Source organism: Montipora capricornis, chromosome 12 (assembly GCF_036669925.1).
Source record: "Montipora capricornis isolate CH-2021 chromosome 12, ASM3666992v2, whole genome shotgun sequence".
Classification (NCBI taxonomy): domain Eukaryota; kingdom Metazoa; phylum Cnidaria; class Anthozoa; order Scleractinia; family Acroporidae; genus Montipora; species Montipora capricornis.
The window spans coordinates 14,313,911-14,328,725 of NC_090894.1; the positions used below are offsets into that span (position 1 = coordinate 14,313,911).

The window sequence follows — 14,815 nt, forward strand, 5'->3', positions numbered from 1 at the left end:
CAAAGTCCCATCAAAATGTTTAGCTTTTTCGTAGTATTTATAACACCAACTGACCGGAATTACCTCAGAGCTGTGCAGAAAAATGAAGATATTTAAATTTCTTGTGTTCTTGGCTTGTCTTCCGTCTTCACACGCCGATCTGATCGCTAAAAGTAGCATCACTATATGTGAAAATACAGGCAGCGCCGATGACCCGATGAGCGTTGTGTACGAAAAAGCTTGTGAGAAAAAGCTTATTGTTACAATGTCAGTCCGAAGCGGGCAGGTAAGAAATTTTTCTTTATCATCTCTATAGTGTTTGTAAGTCTTACACGATAAATAATGCAGGTCACATCTTACCCAGCGCGAATAATACCAAGCAAGCTTTAATAGCAGTCTCGGTAATGATAATTACAACTATTTTACACTGTTTTATTTATTATCCGAACTTCATCTGGATGAGATGATCCCTCCCAAAGGGAGAAAAACTGATTCCTTTTAATTAAAAGAGTCCTGTCGATCGATTTTGGAGATTCTTTATTTTTAGCAGATTTCCAGTGACTTTTTGGAGCTGAAATGGTTCGATATTCTACTAGTCAAGGAAACGGATCACCGTAACTAATTGTTAACTAGTCGAAGGTTGTTAATCGTCCTCCGCACTGGCGGATGGGAGGAGTATAAATGTGACCTCATTGTGGAATCGGGTTGGGTTTCATAGATTTTCTAAGGGCTTAAGAAATATTTGGAAGACTTACTTGTGAAATAAACTTTAAAGTACTTAAAACCTCTTACAGCACAGTAATATAACTCGGGGCGTGCTATGACTGTGATATTTTCGAGGGAGTTTGATTCGATTTCGGTCTGTGGTGGGTTTGTCTTTGCAAATGAATGCGACGAGTTGGGACGAGTTGGATGAGTTTGTGGGTGGAGTTTGCCTCGTCCTTCTGTAGATACAACAAATGAATCAACTAATTCTGCGTCTAACTTGTTCCCATTTTATAGAATGGTACAGAGATGCTGAAGACGGTGTCGAACGTTAGCAAAGTTTACGATGAAGTGGAACGAGAGCAGGCTAGGCTGTACAATCCGTTTATCATAACTCTAGCCAAGACCCCTGTACACCTGACGTATCCATATTACTACAGAGGAGTAAGTTACTATTAGATCACACTAAGCTACTGTTTTTTTATGTTAGTATTTTTTTGCTTGCAACATCATCACTTTGCGTTGTCACAATTCAGCATCCATATCATTTAATCTACCATTCATAATACACAAAATCATTCTAGAAAAGATCGTCACAGTATCTGGACAATTCAAGGGAGCAGTGTCACGCTATTTTAGCCAAACTTCAAAACACTAAAAGACGTCCTTGCATCAGTGAAAATAAAAAAATAATGCTGTTTTTTTTTTTGTTGCCAACGACCATTGAAGTGCACTGAAGCTATTCTTTGTTGTTTGCAGCCAAGGATGGAGAGGATGGAAATGTATAGGCCACTTGCACTAAGGGGTTATGTGACATCGTTTTTATGAAAATGAAAGTTACATGATTTTGCCTTCGAAACACTATTAGTGGGTCATCTCTTAAACAAAATAATAGTGATTTGGTTTTTCAAACCCGCACTATTTGCTTAAAATGAGAAAGTCCGTAGCTGGTCACGTGACCAAAACTTGATTTTTTTAAAATTATGAATTACCGCTTTCTGACACAAATTTTGCACTTGAACTTTAAGGAAAATGTTGAAAAGATGATGTGGTAACGTTTATGGCACATCTGAACTCAACTATCAAACATTTAACAAGATATTAGCAAAAAGTAGTTTTGGCCGCCATGTTGGAGGGCAAGAGTATGCCCTCCAACATGGCGGCCAAGACAAACCATGCTACTTTGTTGAAAAATCAAAGTACCATAAAATATCTCCCTTCAATTCGTTTCCTCTCAAATTTCGCGTGTAAGATAATTTTTATGTGTTCTGTCAATTTTTGGCAACAGCAAGATTACAACTCACTGTTTAAGGGAAGCATTGGTCACGTGACCTCTTAGTGCAAGTGGCCTATTGAAACTTGAAAAGACTGGCCAGTTGTTTCAAGTTTGGAGACTGTGTTTTCAGAAAAACACCAAAAATTACATACGAAGTATAGCACTTTGTGCCAAAAGTATATTTCTTATCTTTTCGGGGGGTGGTTGTCAGGAATGTTGTAGGTGTGAGCGAAAGTACTAATTTTGATTTTCACCCATTTTGACCTAAAAACAGCAAATTTAGCATGACATTTACCCTTTAAACAAATTGTCTCTTACAGACACCCAAAATATTCAGGTGTCTTCAACGGGATTCGAACCCATGACCTCAGTCTGCGATGCCGGTTCACTATGCTCTATTTAACAAATTGATATCAGTTTTTCATTCGTCTGTCCTGTTATTGATCATGAATTTCGTCATAACGTTGTCAAAGTAGCTGTGGATCCACGAGGCGATAGCCGAGTGGATCTGCAGACAATGTTATGACGAAATTCATTGTCAATAACAGGACAGACGCATGAAAAAGTGACATCAATTTGTTTTTTACAATAACATAAAGCCAGAGGGGTCAAAATTAAGTCAAAACACGAGAAGAACGCGAGACAAAAATGCGAGAAACTTCAATCTGAGGCGAGCAAAATTGCGTCATCCTCGCATAAATTATAAATTTATGTGTCTGTCCGCTTATTGACAATAAAGATTAGCCAATGAGCGCGCGAGATTTTTTGCAGTCATTGTAAAAACACCAACTGAGCTATGAAGCCACACAGTTTTTTTTTTGGGAGCATGTCAATTCGTTGGGCTCATTTGTTCCCGTAAAAGGACTCACAGGGTTCGCACGCACCTTGAAAGTACTTGAAAGTCCTTGAATTTGAAAATAAAAATTCAAGGCCTTAAAAGTCCTTGAAATTTGCAGTCAATGCTGGAAAGTCCTTGAAACTTGTAGCTAAGTTCATCCATCCTAGATTCTAGAGTGCCTAATATGAAAATATATGCTACTGGCAGAACAGTAGCGACACATAATAGTAAAAAAAAAAAAACAAGTGAAAACGATCATTACAACTCTCCGAACGTCCATCAAGCGCCGAGTACATTTTCCTGTTCTTTGTTATATTCATTGCTCTGATTGGTTCAATGTCTGTAATTCTATGAGCCAATGAAATGTTTTGTAGTCTTCGCTCTTTCCGCGAAAAGCCATGTGCCTCGAGTGCTTCCTGTTGTTTGCGTGGGTGTTGTTTGTTCGGCTATTGTTTCACGAATAAAAGATTTACAACAATGGGAAAGTGTGTTTTTCAGGGACTTGTGGCTTCAGAAACCACTGTACAAAGAGTGGCTACGCGAAGTCAAGGGTGACAAACACAAGGCACGATGCATTGTGTGCATGAAGGATGTTGACATTTCGAGCATGGGAGAGTCGGCGCACACTAGCTATATGAACAGCTGCTTATCGCTTGATTTTGCAGTGCGTGGAGTCCTTGAAAAATGGAAAATGTGTCATTGAAAGTACTTGAAAAGTCCTTGAATTTTTAGTTGAAAAAAGCGTACGAACCCTGGACTCAATGGATGAGATGAATCTATATATTTGAAGTGCGTGTTACTGACGAAATTGAGAGAAGGGATCCTTGAACTTACCTGGACATTTATGTCATGTATTGCAGCGTATATAGTGTGAAATACATGCCGAGAAATTCCACGTTCTTGATTTCGACATTTGAGTCTTTCGATGGTACGTCAATTACATGTGAAGGCCCAGTAATGTCGGCAACAATTTTCGTGCAACTTGTCGCCCAACAAAGTTGCGTTGCAAGTTGACTTGCTTTGTTGCGCCCACTACCATCTCAACTTGCAACGCAACATTGTTGCACGAATAATGTTGCCCGTATTACTGGGCTTTTACTCAGGTTGTCATGTGATTCTTCTCGTTTGGCCATGTGCAAATTTCTGATGCTGTTTTGGTAAATACCATAAAGCGGCAAAATTATTACATCATATTACATTGTCATGTTAGTCTAGTGCTCTTAATAGAGAAGTTCGTTCGGCGGCCTCTCAGCTCACCCTCGGTGTGAAAACTTGTGAGATTCACATATAGTAAAGAAAACAGAAAAAAGACTTGAAACAATAACACTTTCACGTGTGACGGTGCTTTTCTTTACAACGAGGGCAACCCGACCTTTGCCGGATTCGTGGTAAGCGTTATATTTTTCTTTCGTTAATGTTTAAGACCGTCAACAACAAGCCCGAGGAGGAGGTGTTGGTCAGTGATAACGGAGCATGGGCTTCAGGGTCACGCAATCTCTGTGATGACACCTGGGAAACGGATGAGTCCACATGTGGCTTCGATTATGATTCGGAAGGAAATAAAATATGGGATAGTCAGGTACGTACACAAAGTAATATTTTCGTTATGTAATCTGCTACTGTGAGCAGAAAACAAAAATCTACGTAATTTCTTTGGGCAAAATGCTGCTGGTTGTCTGCACTAAAGCAACTCTACTGGCTGCCTGAATAACTGCGCGTTCCTGTAAGACAATAACTTATAAAGATCATGACTTAGAGAGCCTTAAATGGCGTAACACCACAGTATATCTTTGATCTATTGATACCATATATACCTGCTAGAACTCTGCGATCTTCTTTTACATTGTAAAGATTATTTGAAAGTACCGCGATTTAACCTGGAAAATGTGGAAATAGCTGATCTTCTACCGTCGCCCGCCAACTGTGGATCTCTTTCCCTCTAAACATTTGGCATGCATTGTGAGCACCTTCATTCAGATTCCCTTTCTGAGTATTTCTTCTCCATAGTGTCGTGTAATTGTAGACCGATAAACAAAATTCAATGCATCAGATGATATATTCTTTGAAATTATTCTAGCGGCTCTACACTGAGCTCTATCACTGAACGGTGAGGCTAAATCGCGTGGGTGGGTGGGTCATGGGTAGGTGGGTGGTGGGTCGTGTTTGTTTGAAGATAAAAAAAGATATATATTAGCTCCCTCAGTGCTCGATCCAAAATTGTCTTAGGTCTTAGGTCCTGGTCTTGTCTGTTTCGAGAATTTCCAGTCGTTGATTAAAAAAAGGGATAGGGTTAGGGTTAGGTTAGGGTTAGGGACCCACGACCCACCCACCCACGTCGATTAGACACTCTCTCACTGTAGTGACAACATCCATGTTATATAGCATGACTACAAAAAATAAGACCGCATTTATCGAATGATTAAAAGTCAAAAATTGTTAGTGTTCTCCAGCGTTAAAGTTGTATAAAGCCAGACGTTTCGGGGCTGCTGTCCCTTTTTCCACTGACGAAAGGACAGTACGTAGTATGGTTTCGTACAACTTTTCGCTACACAGTCTATAACCATATTGTGTTTTATTAAATGATGACCCATAGAGATGCTAAATGACTTTTAGGTAGCGTTTACACGAACGCAGTTTCACATCGACACGGTTTCATGACTTCGAAACCGCGTCAAAATCGATGCAGTTTGGAGGTGTTTACACGGAACCGTTTTCGCCAGAAAATCCAAGTCGTGATGGTATAAGCGAGCGCTGCACTACATGCTAAATTTACTATTTTGAATTGAACAATGCAAATTACACGCCAAAATAGTAACCGTATTCAAATCGATGCGGTTTCGCTCTTTACACGACAGATAAAACCGCATCGTTTTGAAAACGCTGCACTTTTGGCAGCGGTTTCAAATCGGCACGGTTTTGGCAATAGTCTCCATCGGTGTCGTGTAAACAGAGGCGTAACCGCATCGAAAACGATGTGGTTACAAATGAAACCGGGTTCGTGTAAACGCTGCCTAAATGTCCAAGTGATACCATCCAAAGTGATTTAGGAGACGCTGGGGGCTGAGTGGATTCCTTGAGTCTGTTTAAGAACTTGACTGAACTGAAAAGTCAGTCCCTTCTGAGGGCGCAGGATCGTTTCTAATCGCAGTTGTTTTTTGCTTCATATATAGGGATTTTGTTGTTGGTGTTCAGAACAGGACAAATGGCGCGGATCATTCAAAGACTCTACCCCCTTCAGTCGCGCTGGTCTCTCGTGCAAAATTTTCTCCGAGGTACAAGCCGCTGCCCACTGTATGAAATATGACGATTTATGGTAAGTTCACTTGCAAGTTGTCCAGACCATAAAAGCTATTTAGTGTTGTCAATGCGAGTGATCCATTGGACAAAAACTAAATTCCTAAAATTTTCGTGTTTTCATTGAACGGTAGTTTTTGTCCTTTCGCTCAGAACAAAAAATACCGACTTTTTTTTAATCAATTAATTGAATCGCGCCCGACTCGTTGAAATGAAATACCCAATGGAATCGAGAATCTTCGGAAAATCCGATATATCACAAAATCACCCCTCGAGGGGTTGTGCAAAGTTTTCGAAGTGAAGATTTATGTTCCATTTGATTCTGAACCGAAAATTCTTGGTCTCGGTTGTTCAAAAGGCAAAAGAGAACTATCTTCTAGATAAATCGCTTTCCAGAGGATAACTTATTTGTTTTTTGTAACTCTTCAGATGAGCTGGACTGTGTTGTCTTCGGGTGGAAGTGAACGACCGAGGTCTGAACTATTAGCCAAACGGACCTCTCTGCCTAAGGGCTAACGCTCGAAACGTGAATCATTTAACAACATTTTCTTGTTTTAATCTGCCACCGTCGCAGCACCATAATAGGGAACACGACGGCGACGGTCGACGAAAACGTCACCTCAAAATATAACTTGGCTCTATCATAAGTCTTTCGCGATTATTCAGTCTCATTCACGTCCTACAATGTGGGCGAAGTATCCTACAAACAAATTGGTACGAGCGGTTTCAGAGTTAAAATAGAGAATGAAAGATTCTCTGTTGCATGCTTACGTTGTCGTCAAAACCTCAAATTTGGTGATTTCACGTCGTCGTTATGCAGAGGACCGCTAAGATACTTGCTAAAATCCGTGCTGCACGTGCAGCACGATTATTTATGCTCTTTTAACCAATGATATTATTGTTTTGTGGCGTTGTCGTAGTCGTAGCCGTCGCCGTTTCTTAAATTCCCTAGTTTCGTTAGAAACTAACCCGCTTAGTTGTTTTCTATTTTACGTGCGTCAGGTATACTGTGAATGAGCTCGGCAGATGGGAAATGGAGTTCGGAATTCACGTGAAAACGTTCGACCAAGTCTTGGAAAAAGTTGGCAACATTTCAAAACCCAAGTGGGTACCCGGTGGCGAGATTGTTATTGGACCGCATGTGCGCATGGGAAGAGGCAAATACGGCAGGGTGAGTTAAAGCACTGTCACGCTTGGTTGCGTTACGTAAACAATTTTCCCGCGCTTTTTCGCTTGTGTCAGGTGAGCGTTCATACATTTAACAATTATTCGCCGAAGGCGTGGTGAATAATTGTTTTAGTATGATTACAAGGTGATTATTTGAAAAATATGCAGTTTCTTTAAAACAATTAATCTCGTCGTTTGTCACCTCGACCAAACGGCTTGCGGCCATTTTTGGAAAACCGCTTAGCTGATTATCACGTAATAATCACCTTAACGGCAACCAATCAGCAACGAGAATTTTCAAAAATTACCAATGTAATTATACTAAACATACATATTTAACTATCTTAGAAGTCGTGAGACTATCAGGATACTAAAACAGTCAGCGATGAAATAGAAAAGGGGACAAAAATTAATTTTTGAAAAACCTAATGAAATTGTTTACAACATATAAATATTTACATTGCGTTGCAATATTGTGTTATGGTTGGAAAAGCATCCACTTGGGAGGCAGCAACAGATTCAGCATTGACAGCAGCCATGGAAAGACCAGGCTGACCACATTCTGAAAAGAATGGAGCTCTACACTCCAGACTTCCGCGGCAATCGGTGGATTATAGTGTTGGTACAGCCTACGAAAGTGCCTATGGTTTTTCTTTCTTACCCTAGAAGTTTACAAAGTCAAGCTATCGATATTTACCCAGGAAGCTCCACACACCCGAAAGTGGTTTTAACTAAAGTGCTACAATGAGCAAAAAATCAATTTTCATTTTTCTTTAGATTTCAAAACTATGCTAACTAAACAGTAACTGACCCAAGTTTTAATCCTTAATTTCAAAAAGATACCTATTTATTTTAACTGGAATTTTCCTATTTAATGGTCCGCCATTACTAACTTTAAAGTCTTGAGAGAGCTGGATCAAGGAGAAAATGACGTCACAGACTCCACAGTTTAAGATTGCAATGCGTGAGTAATATGCAGCACGGGAGTTTCGGACTTTCAGACTCGTGTTTTGCATGTATAATAAGCAGCGTTTACACGCTGAAATTGTAAGCTAGTGAGCCAATGACGTCACTTTTCCCTAGATCCAACCCTCTGAGGTCCAATCGGTCAGTTTTGAACGCGAGTAATGGCGGACCGCGAAATCCAAAACTTACACTCAAAGTAAACAGCCATTGCATAGAAATCAAAGCCCAAAATTTTGCCAGTAAAGTGTTGAGCAATCATACTTTCAAAATCTAAAGAAAAAAAGGAAGACGTTTTTTTTTTATCATAGTAGCACTTAATGGCGGTGCTGTAGCAGGCTGCATCCGATCGAATTGGAATTTTAAAATGTTGGTTTTTGAGGAGAGGGGAAAATCGGAGAACCCAGAGAAAAACCTCTCCGAGCAGAGAAAAGAACCAACAACGGACTTAACCCACGCTATCCCTGCTTCCCAACTAATCGATTTTGTGTTTGTTTCATTTGCAAGCTTCTTGCGAGTTATATCGGCGAGTTTCAGACCCACAGGCAGTTCCCGACTCTGACTGAAAAGTTCTTGCTCATTCCGCACATCACAGATAAAATCGACCCCAAAAATCACCCGCAAGTCATGGTAAGGAGAAAAATTATTTAATTTGGACGCGAGTAGCCAACGAGCAACAATCTCGGACAAAATGAAAAGACCTGACAAGATAAATGGAGCGTTTTCACGTGACGTCACGGCGGCCATGTTGGTGTCCCTTAACAATGAAACAGCGGCCATGTTGGTGTCCTCAACTAATCCTCCGGGAATTGAGCTCTTTTATCATACAAAAGTTTCCTTTTGTTTCGGTGGAAAAGCAAGTGTACTGATCACGTGGGTGAAAACTTGAATCACTATAGGTGGTTTTCACGTTACGTCATCGACGCCATGTTGGTGGACAAAAACAAAACAACTCTCATTAGCTCCTCTTTTTCGTCAAACAGCAATTCTACATTACATCATTCATTTGTTATCTGTCTCTAGAGATTGGTGGCATACCACCTATGGCAACGATTTTGATAAGGCTAGAACCAGTGCGAGTTTCTGAGGAATCAAAATATCGAAAATTATTTGGGCTCAAGGCTGACATTTTCTAAGCTTCAAAATTGGTCATTTCACATTGGTACGGAGTTAAAGCAAAAGACAACAACAATGCTGGCTACGACAACGCCAAAAAAAAAGCTCTAACGACCGAAACAAAAGCTCCACACGCCCTGACCGTGTGTTTTTCTTTTTGGTACATTTTTAAGCCTTTCTCGTTCTGGCCACGAGGTGATATAACCAAATTTGAGGTTATGTGAGGGGCACGTAATCTCGTACCCAGATCTCACTCTGTCACTGGATGACCGTGGGAGATCTGGGTACGAGATTAAAGGGCGCTAGCACTTGGCAACAACTTTTCAATTTTATCTCCCAACATCCTCTCCGCCGTTCCTACCAATTCCTGGGATGCTTGATACACATTTTCCATCCCGAACGACTTGGAGTAATCACGAAATTATTAAAATAACGGGAAACAATATCTTTAGATAACGTTCACTTAGATGTTGTCGTTTTCCCTGCTTAATCAAAGTGCTACTATGATCAAATTTTAACTCTTGAGTTTTTAGGTTTACCACATAGAATGCCCGGAAATATGAAAAACGCCGTTTACCGTTTGGAAATATCAGCATTGGTTCTGGAGATATTTGGGTTTGAAAAATGTGTAACATATGCAAATGATAGGAAGATGACGTTATTGACTCAACCCAACATAACATCGATATATAATTAGAGCTATCTCTGTCAATTTGCAGCAGAGATCATTGAAACTTGGTGGGCTAATAGTTCTACAGGCAACACACGCACGGCTATAAAGAAATTGGTTCCCATGGCAACTCACTCTTTTCCAGTCCCCTCCAACCTGATTTCAATATTTTTGGTAATCTTATGCTAGAAAAACATTTAACAAGGCCACAAACTTGGCCTAACATATATATATGCTTGCAGGATCATGCAGATGAGGCACCATTGGCAAATATCAAAAGGGTATGCCAAAGGTGGCCTGCAAAGCTTTAATACCAGCATGTTGCCATGGTAACAAAACTGGTATGCTTGTATTGTGGAGCACTTCTACTAGAATCTTACTGCTAAGAATCAAGCATTTCTGATACAAATTGGCTGAGATATCTTTCTTCGTCATATTTGATCAAAATTCTGTTGCGTTTATGGCGCCTTCACCTGGCTAATTTGCATATTTTAAAAACTTGAATATCTCTGGAACAAAAAGAGATATTTGAAAATGGTAAACAGCATTCTTCTTCTCATACAGACGACATGTTTATGTTCTAACATGGCTCAGATAGATAGGAAAGATGCGAATTTCGTCATAGTAGCACTTAACGTCCTTGCTTGTTGTAGGTGGTTTGCAAGCAATCTCTGGAGACACAGATAATGTACAATTGCTGGTGAACGAATAAGAGGAGCTACTGTGAGATCTTTTGTTTTCGTCCATCAACATGACGGCGATGACGTAACGTCAAAAACTACCCCGTTTTCTAGGCGACGGCAAACAAATCTATTGACCAGAAATTCGCTCGAGCAGGCGTACAAAGCTTCTTTTTCTGCTCATTCTTTTCGTTTCCTGCTACTGTAGTCATTGCGCAAGTTCCCTGTGCCCTAAACAAAGCAACAGACACCATGCTAATGTCATGATCCTCGTAAAATTAAACTATATCTTCATGCAAACATCATTTTGGTTGTCGTTAAAAAATTATGGCCGGATCGCCCTTTCTGTTGAGTGTCTAATCACTGTTTATTTTCTCCATCGACAGAACGGACCAAGCGATTATTTGATAATTGACAAATACGAAGTCAACTACAAGCCGACAGGGCCTCACCAATGTGACAAGATTGGTGTGACCTACACGGCTTTTAGGAATCAACAACCAGCCGGATGCCAGCAAAAACGGGGCGCGTGAGTGCGACTCTAAATTCTAGAATCATCAATTCAAATTAATTACACTAAAAGCCGGAATTACTATTTTTGTTTTTATAGGTGTTTGAATAACCAGCCATCCGATTACTTTAAGGAAGACACGGTTAGTTGGATGTGACACGTGGATTAAGGAACCTTGTTTATTGGGTTATTGGGTTATTGTGTTGGAGAGAGGCTGGCCTAGTTGCTATAGTAACACACCCAGATTTCACATGCAAAGTTGTCAGGCGGGACACTTTATGACAAATACATAACCCCGCATTAGATTGGCGAGATGAAGATGCTACAAGTATGTCATTAAGAGCCAACCACTTTCGAACAAGTGCTTCATTAAGCTTAAAGATATTCCCATATTTCGCACAGCGCATCTCATACTGCGCATAACGTTGCGACTTCGAAGATATGCAGCGTTCCTCGCTGGCCATCTGAAGAGATACAACAAAGGCCGCTTTTGTTGTTCAAAAGCTTTCAAGCATAGCCTGTGAGCAGTCTCTTTTGCTTTCCAAATCTTTCACGGTGGTTATTCGACCTTTATCAACTCGTTTGATAAAATAAATTTCTGTTTCAATCTCCCACCGACGCAGCACCACAGTTTCTTTATAAACTAAAGTATTGTCTTTTGTAAGTGTCGTGCGCGCGGCGAAGCCGCGAGAGAATTGATGCTTCACATAACAGTTACAAAAGAGCCTGCTCGCAGGCAATGTTAAGTGCGTTTTGGCACTGGCCCAAGTCCTTTCGCGGAAAATGATCATTTTGAAGCCAAGTTTGCCCATTTGTCGTCGTGTTGCATAGAAACAAGCACGGTGATCTCCCTTTTTAATAGTTTTATTTACTAGTAATTAGCACATAGAAAACATTTTAAGGATAAAAAAAGTTGGATTGTAGAAGTTGTAGTATTTACATGTAAATGACGTGAAACTGCAATATGGTATAGATTGGTGTCGGAGCTTGTTTTTTGCCGAATTACGCAAGAAGCTAAGCGCTCGAAACTTGATAAGCCGGAAAAATTATTGTTACATAGCAAAAGCTACTGAATATTACTGAAAACTTGTGCTAGCTTGTTTGTCCGGGCTATAATCTTCTAGTAAAGTGATTCTTGCAAAGAAACGCAAGCGAATAGGACTGTCACAGTTATCACCTTGCACTCAGTGTCTGGCAACTTTTGTCGCCTTTTTGTCGGTTGTTCGAAAGCCGATTAACTTAATCCAGGATTAGCGTTAACTTTGTTTCCACGTTTTCAAGTTTTTGGTGAAAGTTTCTTTTGCTTATTTTTGTTTTTCAAGATCGAATTCTTCTAATGTAAAGTTTTGTCGAATGTCAGCCTTGAACAGCATTTGAGAGTTTAGAAATAAATTCCTTGGTTAATTTTTAATTTGGGATTAGCGTTAATCGGCTTTTGAACAACCGAGCCCTGGAGCGATCCTCATTTCTTGATTGGCCAAACCATTTCCCGTCATTTTCTCAGCCAGTCAGGCCAATTCATATTAATTGTATTAACTTCACTCCATTTACCTCTGGTTGATTCATTTCACTGTCTGCGTTTTGTGAATCACCGAAATCTTTAAACTTCTCTTTACCACGCCGGTCCTTTCTAATTTGACCTAATCCTCGATTTGTCGTTGCTAATTTCCTCCCTTTAGGCTCGTCGCACTCAAGGCATCACTCCACTCTATTTTCCGGAGAAATTTGGCAAGCTGGTTGGCCTCAAAAACCGCCCCAAAGTTGGTGGAAAGAAAGAATTCATGTTGACTTATGAGATCGACGAAGTTATGACCAGTATGGTGACCTTGCAAATCAGCGCTGATGACATTATTCTCATTTACAACAGGTCGGGTCTCTAAGAGAGGTTTTTAATCCAATGTGATAACCAGGTTGGGAGATATGTCCAGGTTTGACCCTAATTAGATGCACGCGGATTTCAATAAGCGTCACGAAGTGTCCCCTTGCTCTTCTCGCCAACTTCAACATCACTTGTGTCTCAGAATAGAGACAATTTATGTCACAAAGCGTCCCCCAAATGCTGCTCTTTAAGTAAAGATTAACTGCTGCATTTACCTAAAGCTAAAAATAACGCTAACCTTTACCCTTGCCTTATTGTTGAAAATAGGAAGCAAATGCTTAGACTTAAAGGAACACTTTGTGTTGGATGTCAAAATTGGGCGTACATCTAATTAGGGTTAAACCTGGACATAAGTGGAGGTTGGTCAGTGACAACAGACGCAATTCATTCAATTCTCCAACCGGAGACGCAAACAGAATACATGCAGTCTGCGTCGAGCTCGGGAAAACCTGTGAGAGCCAATAGATATTTGGTCCTGTTTTAGCCTCTGATGGGGGATTTTAAATCTAATCACAAAAAGTAGCAGGTTCAAACGAAAAATATTGAATTCCTGCTTTATTCCAAAGTTATCAAGATTTCCTCCAAGGAAGTTGAGAAATACATTAGTTATTGATATATTTCATCTGTTGATGTTTTTATCTCTTAGAGCATCTGGGAGAATCTTAAAAGCTTACGCTCAGGATTTTGAAACTCTTTCTAAAGATGGCCGTTTGTATGTCATCGTTCAGAACACTGGTTACGTCACTGCCGATTTCTCTGTAAGTCAACTCTGCGTGGAGTAATGTAAGATAAATAGAGGTGATCCGAGTTAGGGCAGTGTAGCTTAGCTTCAGTTTGTGGGGCGTAGTGTAATTAAATACATTAGCCAAGTGGAAGTTAGTCCCATAATGATTCTTTGTGAAGAAACGGTTGTGATCGTTATGTCAAGTATTTGTAAAGATATGAAAACGTGTTATTGATGAAACTGGGTATCAGGCTAAATCCACTTTTGATTTGGTCAAACAGTAATTAAGGGAGAACGGACTTAAGTCAGGTAAGACGGATATAACCGAAGTCACAGTAAAACGGATCTTAGCAGTGATGAGCGTTGGAAAACCAACTGACAGACTGGGGAGCTTAAGCACTCACGTTTTTGAGACGCGGACGGCAACCGGAAGTGAGCGGTTTTCCCTTTTAACTTCTCTTCACACAACCACATTTTAGTTGCTAAGTATCTTTTTTCCATTAGAGATGATCAGTATTGAAAATCTGGAAGACATCACCGTCCTGGCAAGCGAAATGTTCTCTTCCGGTTGCCGTTCGCGTCTCAAAAACGCGCATGCTTAAGCTCCCTACTGACTGACCTGCAACGTGGCCTGTTAGAACAAACATACCAGACGATAAACGAATTTTATGAAATTCACATTTGTGTACTTTGGGTCGATTGTCAAGTACGACTCTCCTTTAGGCGTTGCACAGTCTACCATCCGTTTGTTTGTTCTTCTCATTTTGCGTTTTTGTTTCACAGGTTGTGATATCCGAATGTTCCGGTGCGATAGGAAAATTTCGTGAAAAATCGATCTCCATCAATCCACAAAAAACTCACATGTTCACATTTCCTATCCACGCATACGGCATGGAAGGAGGAAATAATTATTGTGCTGGTAAGATTGTGAAGATTCATGTACTTTCATCCGGCTTCATAATCCAGTTAAGCGCCATCAACTCATTTTTGAGGTGTATCGATTCTTCTAATGA

The 14,815-nt window shown here is 40.3% G+C and overlaps 1 protein-coding gene across 1 annotated transcript in view; it reads left to right on the plus strand.

The window, feature by feature from the left end:
* Window positions 1-14,815, plus strand: part of LOC138027598 (hapless 2-like) — a 22,309-nt gene continuing 7,494 nt past the window's right edge. Inside the window, exons 1-11 of the mRNA XM_068875146.1 lie at window positions 1-265; window positions 982-1,128; window positions 4,222-4,377; window positions 5,969-6,111; window positions 7,095-7,263; window positions 8,730-8,852; window positions 11,075-11,217; window positions 11,299-11,341; window positions 12,879-13,066; window positions 13,725-13,836; window positions 14,586-14,721. Coding sequence (XP_068731247.1) covers window positions 83-265; window positions 982-1,128; window positions 4,222-4,377; window positions 5,969-6,111; window positions 7,095-7,263; window positions 8,730-8,852; window positions 11,075-11,217; window positions 11,299-11,341; window positions 12,879-13,066; window positions 13,725-13,836; window positions 14,586-14,721 — 1,543 coding nt within the window. The 5' untranslated portion in view covers window positions 1-82. The remainder of the gene's footprint in view (window positions 266-981; window positions 1,129-4,221; window positions 4,378-5,968; window positions 6,112-7,094; window positions 7,264-8,729; window positions 8,853-11,074; window positions 11,218-11,298; window positions 11,342-12,878; window positions 13,067-13,724; window positions 13,837-14,585; window positions 14,722-14,815) is intronic.